Source organism: Amblyomma mixtum, chromosome 8 (genome assembly GCF_055824585.1).
Source record: "Amblyomma mixtum isolate Tamu chromosome 8, ASM5582458v1, whole genome shotgun sequence".
NCBI classification, from domain to species: Eukaryota; Metazoa; Arthropoda; class Arachnida; order Ixodida; family Ixodidae; genus Amblyomma; species Amblyomma mixtum.
The window spans coordinates 140343845-140363028 of NC_143019.1; the positions used below are offsets into that span (position 1 = coordinate 140343845).

Genomic DNA, 19184 nt, shown 5'->3' on the forward strand with positions numbered 1-19184 from the left:
GGATGGTTCCACACCTTCACACCTGACGTATGGCATGGCATTCAGATGGCCTCTTGCGCGTGTTTTTCGTGTCAATTTTATCATTTTATTTTTCCTTTTAACAAAGTGTCAGATGCTTTTTTCATTGCCTTCTACAGTACTGCCTTCGCATACTGCAGGAACGTGCCAAATTTGCTCAGGGCACTTAAGGAACTTATGTGTGAGTAATGTGAAGGCATTCCCATTCTACTCCGATTCTACATTAATTCTGTTGCAATTCCATTCAATTCTATTTCTATAATATCCTATTCCTTCACAGTTGGTGCAGTTGTGGGCACTAGTACTGACTGGTCAACACCGTGTGGGGTTTTAATTGAGGAGATAAATATGTTCTCCACGTTTAACCGCGGCTGATCGAGTTCAAAACCGCGCGAACCCCACCCCGTGGTCGTGTACGCTACCGAGCGCACGCCGACCACGGTGGGCCTTGCTCTACGGGAACAAAGGAACGACACACTGGCTGACACAAACAAGGCATTTATTGCTACAACAACAATAACGCCAGCTAGCAACAAAATACACTATGAGGAATCGAGGACGTCCGACTCACCAGCACGGCTACGAGGGAATGTTCGCCCACGGTAGGCCAAAGGAAAACTCCGAGGCCGGATGGGACGGGGTGGCGGGAGCATGTTACCACCATGAGGTCGCCCGCCGGCGGAGAGCGGAGCCTTGCGCGTGAACGTCAGCGTGTTTCCCTGGTTGCCGAGCAGAAGAGGACCGTCTCTCCCCTGCACGCGCGCAGCAAACACGCCATCCATGGCGCTCGTGTCGCTGCGACTCCAGCGCCCTCCCCTGTTAGTTAAAGTAACACGCTAAGGAGAGTGCATTGCGGGGAAGCTAACCACTGGGGACGAGTTGAGGGTGCATTGTGGGGAAGCGAACCACAGGGGACGAGTAAGCGCGTCTCCACAACCGTTGCGACCAATCGCAAGTTTTCTAGTGCTGCCCCTTGTTGGGTGACACCAGGTTTTCATGGAGATGATCCATCTAATGCGTGAATAAATTGTGCAGCTGGATGCCCCCCAGAGTGACTCGGATGACCTGCTCCAGCGCCTGTGTGCCTGGCGACACCGGCAGGCCAATGCGGCTGAGTCGGACTCGCTCAACGAAAACTGCCTCCCCCCGGCCTCCGCCCGGCCCCAGCGGCGTAAGCGCAAGCTCAAGCGCATGGCAGTCGACCCCCCTTCGGCCGACTCCTCCCAGGGGCTGCCAGATTTGGACAAGGTGAGCACCTCTGCACCCAGATTCATGGTGACAGCACAGCACAAAAAGATGAGGAACCAGAGTGAGGAAGACGCAGGACAGGTGCTGACTCGCATCTGAAGGCTTTGTTTGCTAAAACCTTCGCATACGGAAGGAAACAGGCAGACACCACAAAACAGACAAAAACAAAACTAAAAACACCCTTGAAAATGCGCACGACATTCAAGCGGTCTGAAGAAAATCCATCTCCTTATCAATTAAGGAAACTGATGGTTTTCTGACGCAGTTTTGCTTGTCATTTTCAGTGTGGAAAGCCTCAACCACTTCCCGTGTAGTCTGATCATTGTGCTTGTACAGCATTCGTGCGGGATGAAACAGAGCAAAAATTGCGCCAGAAAACCATCAGTTTCCTTAAATGATAAGGAGATGGATTTTCTTCAGACCACTTGAATGTCGTGCGCATTTTTAAGGGTGTTTTTAGTTTTGGTTTTTGTGTGTGTTTTGTGGTGTCTGCCTGTTTCGTTCATATGAGAAGGTTTTAGCAAATAAAGCCTTTAGTTGCGAGTCAGTGCCTGTCCTGTGTCTTACTCTGGTTCCTCGTCTTTCGCACTGTGTTGTCACCATGAATCTTTACACACTATAGCCCAGTCGAACGTCTTGGTAATCTCCACCTAGGGGTCCTCCAGTATTAGGAATTTCCAATTCAGTTTTAGCGTGTTTCGCATTTGAATCAAGATTTTTTGGGTAGCATTAGAACACATCTGAATATTCGGCTGAATACCGCCTAGTTTTGTAAATCCAGCTGTGCCAGAACCATGCACCAGTCATTCGGACAGGCTTGGGTCTCATGCAGAGTTCCGCAAGTGGGCTTTCCCACATATCACACTTGGTGAAAATGATGGCCAATCATCCACTTCAAACATTGTCACAACACGAAGCACGTGGTTTTTGGTTTGGTCTTTCCATGATGTGTTGCATACTTAGCTTCCACCCCCAATGGCACTATGCAGGGTGGTTTATATTTAACGTTTATATATTTTTATTTTAAAAACTGTGATGGATACAACAGAGTAGTCTCTCCATCTGGATTGTAGAGCAAGGCGGACATAGCATATGTGATATGGATCAATAATTAAATGACTAATTAGCTAATAAACTTTGTTGTTGTTTATTTTAGGGGACAAGGTTATATTTTGAAATTGATGGCCATCAACATGAAAGGTTACCCCTGTTTTTAAATTTTTTTGTAGGCAATGCAGTTCAAAATATTGAACATGAAAAGTATGCGTTTGAAATCTATTTGAAGCGACTTTACTGGAATGCATATTAACAAAATGGTGTCTGTTGCACTATGCATCAAATACCGATATTGCTTGTGTCCATTTGACGTTGCAGAAGAAGTTAACTTGATTTCGGCGACATTGCCACATGCAGCGCCACCTTTCTGTCAGTAAGTGATGCAGGAAAGCCAACTGAACAAGCTTTCAAATGCATATTTTTCACATCCGATATTTCAAGCCCTGTTCTCCATTAAGAAAATTTAAAAACAGGGGTCACCTTGAGTATTGACGGCCATCTTCTCTGTGTCTTGTTCTGTTTTGAGCTCATTAACCATGAATGCGTACCAACTAGCCCAACTTCTTACGTTCACGTACTGTCTGCCTTGCTGTACAATGCAGTTAAACAAACTTTGCTGACGTATCTCTCACGTTTTTTTTCCAATAAAAATTGTATCGTAATCTGTATCTAATCTGCTCAGCATGTAGCGCGCTCTGTGTTCATGGCAAGATATGCCCCCATGTGATAAGGGCGTTACCCGCCTGTTCATATCGTGTATAAAACCAGGGCTGAATAAACGCTGGGGCTTACTTTTGCCCAGCATGTGACACACGACGTGTCGTTGTCTGTTCCACTCAATGCAAAAATCTGAATGTTAAAAAAAAAAAATTGCCCTGTATACTCTGTATACAGTATACCATATAAACACGTGTAAGGGCCGCACTCGTGTATGGGCCGCACCCCGTTTTCCCAAAGGAAATGTTTTAAAAAAAATAGATCCGTGTAAGGGCCGCACCCGAACTTTCCACAACCCAGGTGAGAATAGCCTTCTAAATGCACACGCCGTGGCCTCCGCGATCAGCTCCGGCTGTGAGCAAAAGTGCGCTTGATCGCGGAGCACTTCATCGCGAAGGCTACGCACGCACACAGAAGCTTTCAAGTGCCGTCCATGGATAGCGCCCGAGGCTGCGCTCATCATCGTAAACTTTTTTCTCCGCCGCGACCTCCCGCTATCCACATCGACATCAGCATCGCCAGCTCCAGCCTTTTGTTGTTTTTGTGGCGTGTTAGCGTGCTCGCCGAAGTTGTGGTGGCTGTGGCTTTCGCGTGCTGTCACGGAGCTTTGCAGTTTTAGCACGATGGGCAAGCGCCTTAAAGGGACAGTGAAGAGAGCTCTATTAATATTTTTTTTAAAGCAAAATCTAATAGTTCGGCATTTCACGGCTTTGTTGCCCATTGGCTGGCAGCGAAAGATGCATTTATTTCTAAGAAATTTGGATTCGAAGTTGAAAAAGTTTTTCGTGCCGCTCTGATTCAAACTTGGGATTCTCTTATGACAACACAGGACTAAGTGACGTGAAACATGACGTGCACATGACGTAACCCAGACTCCGTGATTTCTGGCGGCCAGCAGTGCAGCCTGGTAGCAGCCGAAAAGAAAGCTACCGCCGGCCGCACGTTGAGGGCATCTGTCGGCTATCGCCGCCGTCACTACCGTCGTTTCGTTTACGTTTGCACCGTCATTTTGCCAGTGTTACGATGGATCCCACTCTCGAAGTCGTCAACGAAGTTCTTGCAACTTGACACCTTTAGCATACCGTGTACCTTGTTACCGTTAGCGAAATACCGGGAGCCCACCTACCGCCGGTGAGCAGGCACTGATTGGTCCTGATGCTGCAGGCACGCGCGTTGCTGCCGGGTACGTGGCGCCATCTGGCGACGTCAAGGAGATTTGCGCATGCATTGGCTTCGCCTCAGTGATTTGTGGCTTCTCGTGTCCTAGTGTTGCTAGAACCATTGGTAGCAACACTGTTTTGTCCTATGATGTCGTCACGCTTGTACTTGCGAGTTTGGCCTGTGGCGGCGATACCTGTATTTTGGTTCTTGCTCTTTTCTACGTCCCAAGAGCTTTGTTGTCAGTATGAGTGGGGTTTTTGTAATCAGGAGCTGATATTCTGCCAATACAAGCCAACTTCAATTTCTCCTCAGTGTCCCTTTAATAGCTACACAGCTGGGAGTTAGCTCTCGAATACGCAAGCATGTGGCGGGCAGGAAATTCTACGTGGCCGAGGAATGCGTCTGATGATAGTGCAACCAGAAGGATGCATTAACACAAGCTGCAAAAAGCCGGCTTTCCAAGGCAAGCCGTGCGAGTTTCCCAAAATGGAAGAAGAGCTGCTGCTCTGCTATGTGATGGAAGTGCGGAACAACGGCTACTTGTTGACAGCGGACGTGCTGCGCGGCTTCTTTTGGGATGAGCATAATGGAGTCTTTGCATTACCGCGCGCCGCTGGAAATTTGAAGCCGCTTACAAACCGCACAAGATGGGCCCTTCTTTGATCACTGAAGCTAGGTGGTTTGAAGGTGGTTCATCTTTCACATTTGACACCTCAGCTGCCAGCTTCGAGAGCTTTCTCAATTGCGCGGGTTGCTGCTGACAGATCTTTTTTGTTTGCTGAATGGTCACGTCCTCACTGCAACATATTAATTTAGAAGATGCGCTGTCAGATCCGCTTTATGCTCAGCACTTGTAAGTTCAGTCGGATGCGAGCCTTTCAGCGTGGTGGTTGTGAGGTTGTATGCGTCAGGCTTTGCAGCACGTTTTTGAGAATCTGCTTTGGCTCGCATAACCACTGTTGAAATGGTTTTCTCTCTCATTGTCAGGAGAGCACGGTCACTAAGCGGAATGGCCTTTCGCCACTCTTCGAGACGAGTTCTGTTTTTGGAAGCACTGAAAAGCAACATACAGTAAAAGCTCGTTTATCCGAACTTCAAGGGACCGGGAAAAAAGTTCGAATTATCCGATGTTCGAATTATTGAATGGCCTCGAAAAAACTTAGAGGAACCATTTGCATTACGGTATATGTACCGTGTTTACTCGCATAATGAACCCCCCCCCCCCCCCCCCCGGATTTTTGCCTTAGAATTTGAAAAAAAAAAAGCGTCAGTTGTTAACGCTTCCCTCCGTCTTGCACCGTCACGGTCCTTGACGCATTTCCTAGCAGTGCGCCAAGATGCTGTGCGGCGATAACACTACGGTGCCTTGAGACATTAGCTCTAGTGGAAGGGGGGAAGCGAACTTGGCTGAGTGCCAGCGCTTGTCAGGCTGTGCAAGCCTCATTTTCAGTACGTTCGCCTTATTGTGCCACGGGCGATTGGGGTGGACGGCGTCTACTGCCACTCAATCATCGGAACGCGCGATAGCAGCAAACGCCTTTTGCAGTGAACGATTCTAAAAGCCAGCGTCATGATCGCAACTGACCGCGTGCTTCCATTCTGTTGGCGGCCGATGGATGGAAGGATGGACGACACTCGCAAAGAAAAAGAAGTTTTTTGCACGTAATTTGTAGCCCCCGTCCGAAGTCATAGCCTTTCATGGGTGTTGGCTGGGACCGCGCTGACAGAACTTATCCATATGACTGAATTAACAGGGCTCGCATTAACAAGTATTTAGTTCTCGGAGCTTGCGCAGAAAAGAGGCTAGGCAGCCACCACCGCGGCTGCCAACCCCTACCCTCCGGCACCGCCAGCTGCTGCGCCGGTGATGGCGCCATTTAAGCTTTATACCCACTCATCCACGATTTTATCTGGTTCCATCTTCTGTCCCCGTTTAGGACGTGCGCTGCATCTATGCCGAGGTGCTTTTTTTTTTTTTCCAGCATGTAGTTCGAATTATTCGTTGCGGTACAGACTCGCTTTTGAATTAACGGGCTTTGTTATACACTAGATCTCTATGGAGCTTGGCCGGACCAAGTGGTGTAGTTCGAATTGTCTGAAAATTTGAATTATCATGGTTCAAATTACCAAGCTTTCACTGTACTTACTCCTTGCAGGATGCCACTATTGCAGCTGGTTACAAGCACTCACTTGCCCATATTGACACAAAATAAAATGGTGCCTTTTTTGCAGTAGATAAATGCAGGAACAATTCAGGACAGTGTATTAAAACGTATCTGCAGTCACAGTGGAAGCGAACGCTAGATGGTCCTGCCCAGAGTTGTACACCTGTAAGCTGAGCTGCCGGTCTCAGGCATGAGTGCCGTGAAGCTGATCTCTGATTGGCCGGGCAGAGCGAGAAACCACTGGTGGCATCTCCAATATGGAAGCCTCTCCTTGCTCAGAATGCATCAAGGAAAAGGTTAGGGATGCTGGCTGGGGTTGCATATTCTCTGCACGTGTTGTGCCACTGCTCCACAGCAAATCAGTGAAGAGGATGGCCCCTTGAACACGTGCTGCCCCCCAGCAGTGGCGCTCGCTTCTGGCCACACTGAGTGGCCGCTCTCTCGTCACAGCACCTTCGCACCGTCGGCGCACCTCTGTTTCTTCCAGCATGATTCAAAAATTCTCCATCCCCTGCGAGTGCAGCATTGGGACCACAAATTTTGGGCTGTCTGGCCACTAGGCTTAGATGTGGCACGAATTCATGTTTTGGCAGAACCTTGTGCGTCTGTGTGTCGGCTTACGCATTGGCCCTGCATTGATAAATATCTTGAAGAAGAAGAGCGTTACCACAGATATGGTAGTAATTCACACACTCATATGAGTAGAAATGGAAACTATCCACCTTTCTACACTATGTGTCATGTTTGATGATGGTCAACCTGCAGGCAGTGTTGCCTTCCCGCCCCAAGGCTGCCGGCAGCTCCAGGTGTGCTGTGGTGTCTGTGGGGGGAGCCCAGCAGCAGCAGCAGCAGCAGCCGTGCTGTGGTCCCCCAGCAGCTGTGGCTGCAGCCAGGGTGGGGGGCCCAGCCAGCAGCAGCCTGTGCGGCAAGCGCAAGCGGAGCGTCCGCGAGCGCAGCCTCGAGTCCATCTGCCACCGCCGCTCCTCCGAGTGCTGCGACGAAATGGACCTGGAGGAGGAGGCCAAGCCGGCCCACGGGTGAGGGCCAAGCAGGGGTACAGCCACATTTGCAGGAACATCATCATCATCATCATCAGCCTGACTACACCCACTGCAGGGCAATAGGCCTCTCCCATGCCCCTCCAATTAACCCTGTCCTTTGCTAGTTCTGGCCACCGTATCCCCACAAATTTCTCAATCTCATCCGCCCACCTAATTTTCTGCCGCCCCCCTGCTACGCTTGCCCTCTCTTGGAATCTACTCCGTTACCCTTTAAGGGCCAGTGGTTATCTTGCCTTCGCATCACATGCCCTGCCCAAGTACACTTCTTCCTCTTGATTTCATCCAGGATGTCATTGACCCGCATTTGTTCCCTCACCCACTCCTCCCGCTTTCAATCTCTCAACCTATCATTTTTCTTTCCATGGCTCGCTGCGTTGTCCTTATGCTGAACCCTCTTTGTTAGCCTCCACGTTTCTGCCCCATGGGTCCCGAGTAAACCCATAGGTGAGTACCGGTAAGATACAGCTGTTTTTGTATACATAATACCACTTTATTTTATTTTGTACGTGGTAGCACTCTAATTCAGTGGAAAAGCCGTTTGTCCTTCTCTGGTAGGTGTGCTTCACTCTGTGCCTGGCTACTTTACTGACCACAGGAGAGCCTTTGTAACCATGACCGCTTCTGACACGCATGCACAGAATGGCTGTAAAAAGACATTCTCACGTTCCTACTGTGCTTCACCCATGCCATGCATGCAAACAGAGTGCACTTAATACACCACTTGATATATCATGTAGCAATGTCACGAATAACAAGGTATTAGAGCTGTGCACGGGCCGCAAATTTCAGCCCGCACCCGGCCCGAGCCCTACACTACTGACGGAGTTCCAGCCCTGCCCGACACTGAAGAAACCTAAGCCCGCCCGGGCCCGGCCCGAGTTAAGGCCCGGCCCGGGCCCGGCCTGACCTGCAAAACTGAAATTGAAGTGACGATGAAACAGAAAGAGATAATTTAAGGGGACAGGGTAAGCAAAAAATCTGAAAAATATCAATTTTTAGTTTTTTGCTAAATATGAAATTACATTCTTTTCTGCATCGTTTGATGTATCACACTTCATCCTGGGCAATTTATATCAACCAGAAAAAGCTATCTGAAAACGAAGCGGTCAGCGACACACCCCTTTACCAGCGATGTGTTTTTTTCCGTTTTTACTAAAAACTAAAGAAACACGAAATGTTACGGAATTTAGCTGCAAGAGAAAGCTCTCCGGCAACCATCCAAGCTCTCTGGCTACCATTCAAGCTGTCTGGCAACCATCCAGAACTCAAACGAGTCCTTCAGCAACGTCGTATGAGAGTGTGCTCAAAAAAATGTCTTTGCGGGCCTACAGACAATGAAGATTGCTACATTAGATGTTGTTCTGACCTTCAATGATGGCGCCATCGCAAGAACTAAAGTTCTTGAGGAATGTGGACTAAGTCCGGGCAACAACACTGTCCGCTGGCTGAAGCAAGTCGATCGGCGTCGAGTTTACTTTGCTGATCGAGCTACGCAGCAAGTGATAAAACAGGCACGAGAAGCTAAACGGCAGGAAAAGAAGCACCAAGCTGACCTAGATGATAACTATGCAGATGGTGCCTACTGAATAAATTGGTCAAAATGAGTTGGCTAAGTCGAAATCTTGGGATTTAAGGTTTTGTTTACTTTAAACTCAGTTTTCTCAAAACAAGATTTTTTGTTACGTCGGTACCATTATTTTCTAAACGACAATAGATATCAAGCTGATTTTTTCTCTGTATACAGTAAATATATGTGGCAATTTACTGTACCAAAATTATCAGCGTGGAAATAATATTGTTTGTTTTAAAATAAAAATATATACAAAATTTGGTCCAAATTAGGGTGTAGAAAGTAAAAAAAATCATTAATAATTTCATTTCTTGTATACTAAAATAATTTTGGTACAGCGGCTAGAAGATAAAATTCTGAAAAAAATGACATAATTACCTTGCTGCTATCTTTATTAGTTGTTGAGAAAAGTGTACCACAATATGCCCCAAAATACATGGGAAAGATGGAGCTTACCCTGTCCCCTTAAGGAAAATCAGTTTATTTCAATGTTTTTAAAATGCTCGGCTCTCCGTGATGAATCGAGTCGCGCGACCTCCGTGCATTCACGTGACGGCAACTAAACTATGCGCCTACGCAGGTAACCATGGCGAGCAAGAAGATAATGGTCACAACACGTCGTTGTTGCCACGAGCGAGAATCCTGTTGTCCCGTACATGTGATAATGACCCCCACCCCTCCCACCCGGCCCCCGTCAACGCGTGGCGGAGGGTACTTTTGCGAGTGCCTTCGGTTCGACACACCTCACCTTCCTTTGTGCAGTGTCATTTGGGCTCGTGAGACCACTCATGTGGAGATTAGTTTCGAACCGTGCAACAGTAGGGTGGCTGGAGCCACGCAGGAGCAATCGCGATCGCAAAGCCCGGCCGGCCCATCCGAGACAAATATACCGTGGCCCAAGCCCGGCCCGGGCCCGGGTGAATAGACTTCCGCAAGGCCCAAGCCCAGCCCGTGGGCCGGGCCGGGTACGGGCTTTCGGGCTGGCCCGAGCCCATGCACAGCTCTACAAGGTATAACCACGACAAACAGTGGAAAATTAAGACAAACGATGCAAAACAATGGCCATGCAGTGTTAGCACACCTAATTCGCATTTGCCCTAACTACGCTAATTAACCGTTATTTTTTTTTTTCCCCTCAAGTTATCTACTTGAAAATGCAGTTTGCAATATTTCCGGAACCAATGTATGTGTATGGCGCCTTCTTTTTTGTTTATTTGCTACTTTCAAAAGAACTCGGCCGCCAAGCTCATGTGCTTGCATGCAAGAAGCCAACTTTCTTCCACCCTTGTGTCATTAATGGAAAGTTCGCGGCTTGCATGAGTGAAAGGTAGAGGATTATGCTCACAGTATGCAGGTGGCACGCATGGGTGGCTTTGCCACACGCATTCTTGTCATGGACCTTCCTGAAGATTTCCAAAACATTGCCATATTCGCACATAAAGCCCACAGCTCGAGTTTGAGTTCGCGTTATAATTGTAATAATATTTCGTTTAATTTCGTCAAAGCCTTAAACACCCCCTTCTCCCCTCAGCCTGTACAGTAACACCTCGTAATTTGAACTGCCAGCGTGGTTTCTGTCGACACCCATCTAAGTCTGTGGGGTCACACGCTCGCTAATTTGGATGCTACGGGTCTCACACGAGGTGTGGCATCAGGTGTGGCCGCTGTGCTTTTTATTATTGCAAAAATTGGAATACGGCCCCTGCATTTCTGAACTGTTGGAGTCTGCCCCTTTTTGTGTTCTAATGTGAAGTCGGATCTAATTATTTGACTAGCTGTGTCTGAGCCTTTTTTTTTTCAGTACCACTGCATTCATTCTGGAAGCATTTTTGAGGTGTGGGCTTTAAACCCAGGATGATGGAGAATGAATGCATTCGTAAACATGGCTTAGACTGGCAAAGCATAGCGGTGCATCTAAAAATTAATATACAGTAAACAGAAATAATTTTCACCAGTCTTGCAAGGGAACCGCAGTTCACAACTGGCAGCAAGCCACTGGGATGGTAAGGGAATATGTGTACTTAAGGCAGGTAGGGTCCACTGATGCGAACCATGAGAGTGAAATAACTAGGAGAGTAAGAATGGGGTGGAGCGCATATGGCAGGTTCGCTCAGATGCCAATATCCCTCAAGAAAAAAGTATACAACAGCTGTATCCTACCGGTACTCACCTATGGGGCAGAAACGTGGAGGCTTACAAAGAGGGTTCAGGTTAAGTTAAGGACAACGCAGCGAGCTATGGAAAGAAAAATTGGCAGTGGCTTAGCTCTGGTTAAGCCTGGATATACAAGCGAAAAGCTGCAGTTATGCTTTGTTTGATGTCATGGCTGTCGCACTTCGCGCACAACGCACTGTGAGCACCACAATAGCGGTGTAGATTTTGAGCCAACTCCCTCGCTACCACTTCTGGGTCTTCTTTTCCTCCTTTCATGGCGAATGTCTGCGCCTCTTCTATGGCTGCCGCCGCAGCTCACGCGTGCGTTCTCGCAACGCCTTGCGAAAGAACCTTCTCTTGGGACGGCGGCGGAGACCGCACAGCAGCGACAAGGGGTAAACCGGTGGCGAGGAGGCCGCGCGCCGCGGCGCGCGGCCTCTTTTATGGCCGTCGCCGCCGCTCATGCGTTTCGCAACGCCTTGTGAAAGAACTTTCTCCTCTTGCGACGGCGACAGAGACCGCATGGCAGTGGTGAAAAGTAAACAGGTGGCGAGGAGGAGAAAGGGCGCGCCGTGGCGGCGCCCAGGGGTGGCCCACGCGAAGTGCGGTGTTGACAAGCCTAGTGAAGCTTTTCGCTTCAAAAATGATAGGTGTAACGTTAAGAGATCGGAAGCGGGCGGAGTGGGTGAGGGAACAAACGCGGGTCAGTGGCATCCTAGTTGAAATCAAGAGGAAGAAGTGGGCTTGGGCAGGGCATGTGATGCGAAGGCAAGATAACCGCTGGTCCTTAAGGGTAACGGAGTGGATTCCAAGATAAGGCAAGCGTAGCAGGGGACGGCCAAAAGTTAGGTGGGCGGGTGAGACTAAGAAGTTTGCGGGGACAGGGTGGCCGCGACTGGCAAAGGACAGGGTTAACTGGAGAGACATGGGAGAGGCCTTTGCCCTGCAGTGGGTGTAGTCAGGCTGATGATGATGATGATGTAAGTGAGAAGTGATGTCCAGATCGAAACACTTCACATTATGTACATGCAGAGCCTTGAACAAGTGTGGCAGCTCATAAATGAAGAATGTCCTAGAGGGGGCATGTAGCATGTGGGCATGTAGCCAAAGCTCCAGTATGCAAGACTGAACCAAACCAGAATTGTCGAGTGTAGTGGGGCAATAAAAAAAAACTGCAGAGAATGTTTACCACATTCGAGTTAGTGCGAAAGCACGGATTTGTGCTATGTATAATTCAACGGTGAGCAGGCAGTGTCGCGGGACGGAGCAGATGGAAGTTGATGAAGGCGACACTCTCCTATGCACAGTGTGACAGTGTGGTGCAGTTTAAGGGGGGACAAGAGTCTTAAAACTAACTTTTTTACTTATGGCTAGAATCTCATGAAATTTTGCGCACAGATGCATTTTTCTCTTCTGATTCCAAATATGTAATCATATTTGAGATTTTGGTCTCAGATCTTGCAGTCTAGAATGTAATTACGTAATTTCTTACGCAGCTTTAATGAACTTTCTCATTGCATTTTGTTGCTTTTAATTACATGAGTTGATAGCCAGAGAATTCCCATACCCGATGACATTCTTCGTTTTTCTCTAAAGGCATGTCACCCCGACATACTATGTCGAGAGTAAAAGGTCGCAGTATTTTACCCTGCAACTCGTTGAGGTAATAGTAAATTGCTTTCTATACGTGGCCTAAACAACAAAACTAAGGATGTCATCGGGTATGGGAATTCGCTGCCTATCAATTCATGTAATTAAAAGCAGCAAAATGCAGCGAGAAAGTTCATTAAAGCTGTGTAAGAAATTACCGAGACAACTTTTGATCTAAGGCCACCATCTCAATTATGACTGCTTTTTAAAATCAGAAGAGCAAAATGCATCTGTGTGCAGAATTTCGTCAGATTCTAGCCACAAATAAAAAGGTCAGTTTTAAGACCCTCGTCCCCCCTTAACACGAGGCGTGTTGGCTGTGGCGATAGCCTAGTGGTCTCACTGAGTGTTGTCCCTTAAAGGAGATATGTTTGCGTAGCCACGGGTTCAACTCCCAGTCATGGATATTGATTCAATTTCTTTTTCATGGGTTGACCTCTGACTCGGCTGAAGGTCAAATTTACACAGTCTGTGATTGAAGCCCGAGGTCCCGTAGTGAAGCTTTGGCTTCGAAAGAAATGCGAACTGCGCGGCCCTGCATTCGTTTTGATTGTGACAGTACTGGAATGAAACTGATTGAAACGAGTTATTCAGGGTAAAGGTAAGCAATGAGATGTTCCTGATGAAAACTAGAGCATTGCACCCGCTGAACCGGTCTTCAGAGCTGAAGTCATTAAGCTATGTCGTTAAGATGTGACACCACTCTTGAAGAAAAAATGTTTAAAAGGGTTTTTTGGTTTTTTAAGCATATATTGACAATTGCAAAGGTTGTTGCACATCCTATACCTTTTCATTTTCCATTAATCATGAAAATAGCAATTAGGTCAAATGCGGGCTGATTGGTAATTACTGCCACATTGTTTTTTCTTTCTAACTTTGTTATTTATGATCAACAAGGTGACTTTGTAGGCATTTTGTTAGCTTTAGTGTGTGCGGTGGGCCTTTTGCAAATGTCTGCATATTCTTAAAAAAGCTTCTTTTAACTGAACAGTAAAACCTCGTTACAAGAGGCACTCAAGGTACACGAGAAAGATGTCTCTTATAACCAAGATTTCATGTAATCAAAAATTCTAAAAATACTGAGGAGTTGGACTAGATAAGTTCATCCGCGTTGAATACATTGTCGGGGCTGTAACCATGAAGTAGCTGAGGAGGAAGTTCACGATCTCTCCATGCGGACACGCAGTCTGTGATATGGCAATTTCAGTGCAGCGACACAGTAATCGCAACTATGTGATGTGTGGCATGAATGGAGGCAAGGGAATGAAAAGTGCAGTGCATACGAGTTGGTATGACGTCGGCCGCGTTGCATGAGCGTATCTGGGTTGTGTCTCTCTTCTAAATAGTGAGGAATTTACTCTAGGGACCCAAAAAAGTTGTCCTCAGTCACCGAGTGTCTGTTGTAGCCGTGTCTCTTGTATGCGATGCTGTTAACGTGGCAAACATAGGAAAACCAACAAAACCACTTTCAAATGTCTCTCGTAACAAGATTTTTCTGTACTATAAATGTTGATAAAAAATGAGCTAATTAGAATACATTATTTTGCCCCATATTTGCTTCCAGGTGAGATGTTTGAAATTGGCATTCTATGATATGGCTGCATGCTATGTTGATGTGGGAACAAGTATGCAAGATGTGTTTAAGTCCCCTCAAAGGTGTTGTGCCTGGTGGTTCTGAGGGATGGTGCCAAAGACTGTGGAGTCCATTCCTCACGAGGAGTCTTCTTCTGTTCCCTTTGCAGGGAGGGCAGCAGCAGCAGCCTGAGCAGCAGTGAGAGTGATGCCGGCATCCTGACCAACGATGAAGGACGCGAAGGTGGTGACCCTCTTTTCTCCTCCTGCTTTGCTGCATTTGCCTGTGTCTGGGGGGGCCTGAATGATTTTATTTTTTATTTATTTGAGCATACTGCTAATCCTACTTGGGATTAACATTCTGGCAGGCCTTTGAGCCCTGCAAACGCAGACAGGCACGAGAGGCACGGAACTCATGCTTTTCAATACAGGACACTTCTTGGAATTGTTGCAGGAGTGAGTTTAGAAATGAGAATACACAGCTACAGTCCAGGTCAAGTTTACTGAGATATACTGTCAGTGAAGAAGCAAGTGTACATTCTAGTATGCAGTCAAACAAATCACAAAACCATTGTGTTGTCGTGTGCGTTAAGAGTGCACAGTAACTGTCTAATAGTTGAACTTTTGTGCGGTTACTGTAACATGGCCCTGAGCACTAGGCAACCAGCGTTTATGGTGTTCAGGGAAGTAAAAACAGCACTAAATTTTACACAAACCGTGCAGAAAGACGAATACAGTTGACGACCGAAAATTCGGACGCCTGATTTTTCGGACATGCTTGATTATTCGGACTTTTTCGCGGCACCGCGACATGGCCCATAGAGCCAATGTGTAAGAGCGCTTGAAATTTCGGACGCACCGCAACCGACCACTCGATTTTTCGGACCTCGTTCGCACTCGCCGCCAGTACCCAAGCCGCCATATAATGTGTACAGTGGAACCTCATTAATTCAGACTGCAGGAGATATCGAAAACTTGATCAAACAAAACGAAATTCAAGCTTAAAGGGAGCCTCTTGCGACGCTGAAATTCTGCGCGAGTCGGCACATTGCGCTCGCGTGTTTTCGAATTCGTACTGTCCTTGAATGTCTTCCGCCGCACGAACTTGAACCGTAGTCTGAGTTCACGGAACTCATCTGTGCCGAGTCTTTAGTCCCGAACACGGAACGCGAATACGATCGCGGAGCGCTTGATCGCGGAGGCTACGCGCACGCCGTGGCCTCCGCGATCGAAGCGCGCTTCGGGCGCGCCGCCGGATCTTATCGCGCCGCCGGATCTTATCGCGGCCGCTATCTGCTCCGGCGCTGCGCCGTTCGCGGAGGCCACGCGCGCGCACCGGAGCTTCCAAGTGCCGTCTATGGATGGTGCCGTGATCATTATCGTCAACATTTTTCTCGGTCGCGATTTTCCGCTGTTCACTTCGGCATCAGTATCGCCAGCTCCAGCCTTTCGTGGCGTGTTAGCATGCGTGTTAGCGCGTTCGCCGTGATAGTGGCTTTCGCGTGCTGCCGCCGAGCTCCACAGTTTTAGCGCGTTGGCAAGCACCTTAAGCTACACGGCTGGGAGTTAGCTCTCGAACGCGGTCGGTAAGCGTGCGGCGGGCGGGAAATTCGACGTGGCCGAGAAGTGCGTCCGATGATGGTGCAACCAAAAGAGAAACACAAGCTGCAAAAAGCGCGCTTTCCGAGTCAAGCCGTGCGAGTTTCCTGAACTGGAAGAAGAGCTGCTCCTCTATGTGATGGAATTTCGGAACAACGGCTACGCGTTGACAGCGGACATGCTGTGCGGCTTCTTTTGGCATGAGCGTGCACCAGAGCGCAGCACCAGCTCAGGAGTCTAAATACTTCGCGAGTGACGATTGAACGTAGAATAAATGTCGCTCATTCCCTGGTTGGTGTGTTTTTACTTAAAAATTTTTTTTTTTTCGTATATCGCGTGTATGGGCCGCACCCCAAAAATTGGCCCTCAAATCTGGAAAAAAAAAAAAAGTGCGGCCCTTATACGCGTTCATACGGTATTTCGCGCGACGAAATATAGTCATGAGGAGCTTTAGAATGTGTGCAATACAATTGGCCGCTTTCTCCGGCATAGTGGTAATAAGTTCGTGATTTTTTCAGTGAAATTTGATTTTCCGGACTGCCCGATTTTTCGGACGTTTTCGCGGTCCCTAGAGAGTCCGAAAAATCGGTCGTCGACTGTACTCATCGCCCGTCCTCTCTGTCTTTCTATGTGGTTTGTGTAAAATTTAGCAATGCTCTTACTTTCCTGAACACAATGCCACACCACTAGCCCATCAAAAGGTACTGTTAAGCATTTATGGTGCCAGCAAAAAATGAAAGGTTGCACTTGTGGGGTTCAAACTGGGGAGATATATGCGTTCTTCCCGCTTAACCGTGGTTGACAGAGTTCAAACCCGCGCAGACCCCACCCCGTGGTCGCGAGCGCACGCCGACCACGGTGGGCCTTGCTCTACGGGAACAAAGGAACGACACACTGGCTGACACAAACAAGGCATTTATTGCTATAGCAACAATAACGCCATCTAGCAACAAAATACACTGAGGAATCGAGGATGTCCGACTCACCAGCACGGTTACGAGCGAACGTTCGCCCACGGTAGGGCAAAGGGAATATCTCCGAGGCCGGACGGGACGGGGTGGCGGGAGCAAGTTCTGACCACGAGGCGCCCGCGGCGAAGAGCGGAGCCGCGAGCTAAACGTCCGCGAGCTTCCCGGTCCCAAGGAGAAGAGACCCCGTCGCTCCCCGCGAGCGTGCAGCAAAACGCCATCCGTGGCGCTGGTGTCGCTGCGACGCGAGCGCCCTCCCCTGTTAGTTAAAGTAACGAAACTGGGAAGAGTGCGTTTCGGGGGAGCTAACTGCAGCTGGGGTGCATCGCGGGAAAGCGAACCATGGGGAGGCGAGTGCATCCCCACACACTTGAAGCTTGCAGTGTGGCCACCAATGCTAGCCTTAGCACATGTACACAAAACTTTACTGGAGTTATCACCCCTTCTCAAGCTGCACTAGTGTTTTTATCAGTGGACTAGCACTATAGATGGTTTGCTGCCGACAAAGCCGTCCTGTCTGCAGTGGAAGCCTGAGGATGGCAAGGGGAGAGGACAGCAGCTGCGTCAGTGTGGAACTAGTTGACCCCAAGGTGAAACATGTCTCAGCTCAGTTGAAAGGGGGAAATGTGCATCACGCCGAGAGGAAGGGAAGTCATTTGCGTCACGCCATTTCTAGTCACGTGTTCAGATTGCAGCACACTGTGGAAGAACACATTCTGCACGGGATGTAACTGGTGTAGTGTACCAAAGAAGGTGTGATTGTGCATCGTGCGATTGCACGTGGGTCACATTTAACTTTAACCTGGTAAATTGTTCATCTTTTTTTCTTCTCAAGTAAACTAGTGCTACATTGAGAGGATTGCAAATGAAGCCGTCCCCTCTATACTTTGTACCTTTCCATGCTCTCGGGGAACTGGAAACAGCTTGGACCAGGATTGAAGCAACCCTTTATTGCAATATTTAACCACAGATGGTGCTACTGTGCTGCTTACTGTGAAGCTTCGTTTACCAGCCTCCGCACTGGGCGACCGTTGTCTTGGCAGCTTCACTGTTTGGGAAGGATGCAAATGACCCCAGAAGCTGGTGCTTGGCTGGTGCTTCTGAGGTGGCGTAGCTTGTGGAGTGGGCGACCTTCTGTGCTGTTGTGTGTGAACATTACTACGTCCTGTTCCAGTGACAACTCCCATCAAAATAGCGTTACATGCGAAAGCTGTCAGCCAACAGTGGCTTTGCAGAATTCATTTGTTTAGGCGCAGTTACCAGGAATCTCGAGGGGCATAGCTACAGTCTTTGACGTTAAGGCAGGAAGAAGGTCTTTGAAATAAATTTTTATTAATGGAGTCACAACTATGAAATCTTCAGGGAACATGCATTTTTGCGTGGTGATCCCAAATATGCAATTTAATCTTATGTACAACAAGTCCTTGTGCACTTGCGCAATATGTTAGGTGACTTTTGCCGAGAGCTTGAAAGAAATTCTACTGCAGGGAACTCGTTAGGCTGCATGCCATTGGCTTGTCTTGGCATCAGGCTACGCAATAAGGGTAAAATTATCAACCTGCCTCTTATAGGAGGTGAGTTATAGGATTTTGAAATCATCAGTTTCTTCCCGTTTGTGAAGTGTCAAATTCAAAACCCTGTAACTCAACTTCTATGATGGGCAGGATAATAATTTTGCCCTCATTGCATAGTTTGATGTCAAGAGAGGCCAATGCCGTGCGTCCTAGCAAGTTTCCTGCAGTAAAATTTATTGAAAGCTCTTGGCAAAACAAAAAGTTCCGTGACTTATTACATAAGTGCACAAGGACTTGTTTCACATAAAAATAAATCACATGTTTGGAATCAGCGTGCAAAAATACATGTTCTTTGAAGATTTCATTATTGTGACTTTGTTGTATCGCCGGCTGGCACACGCAGAGCAGCAGCCAGCCAAGCAAGCACGACGCCAGTAGCCGAACGAAGAAGACCTTTTTAATAGATTAGTTGCGTCATTATATACACAGCTAGGGTAGCCCGTGGCGCCCTCCAGTATAGGTTAACATAACTATAACATCCCCCCTTCTAAAAAATGAGCCAAGGTGGCGGCTCATTTGACTACTTCACATTGTCAACAATCACATTTCATAGTGCGCGAACCACGAGGGTTGCCTTCGCTCTCGCGTTGATCATCGCAAAGTTACGGGTGGTTCCGTTCTCGCTGGTGGTGCTTGAGCTGCGCAGCTTTCTGTTGACGGTGCTGTTGTCG

At 48.0% G+C, this 19184-nt stretch overlaps 1 protein-coding gene across 1 annotated transcript in view; it reads left to right on the forward strand.

The window, feature by feature from the left end:
• Nucleotides 1-19184, forward strand: part of LOC149334638 (uncharacterized) — a 72619-nt gene that overhangs the window by 21441 nt on the left and 31994 nt on the right. Inside the window, exons 3-5 of the mRNA XM_089555276.1 lie at nucleotides 1054-1266; nucleotides 7131-7402; nucleotides 14543-14616. Coding sequence (XP_089411402.1) covers nucleotides 1054-1266; nucleotides 7131-7402; nucleotides 14543-14616 — 559 coding nt within the window. The remainder of the gene's footprint in view (nucleotides 1-1053; nucleotides 1267-7130; nucleotides 7403-14542; nucleotides 14617-19184) is intronic.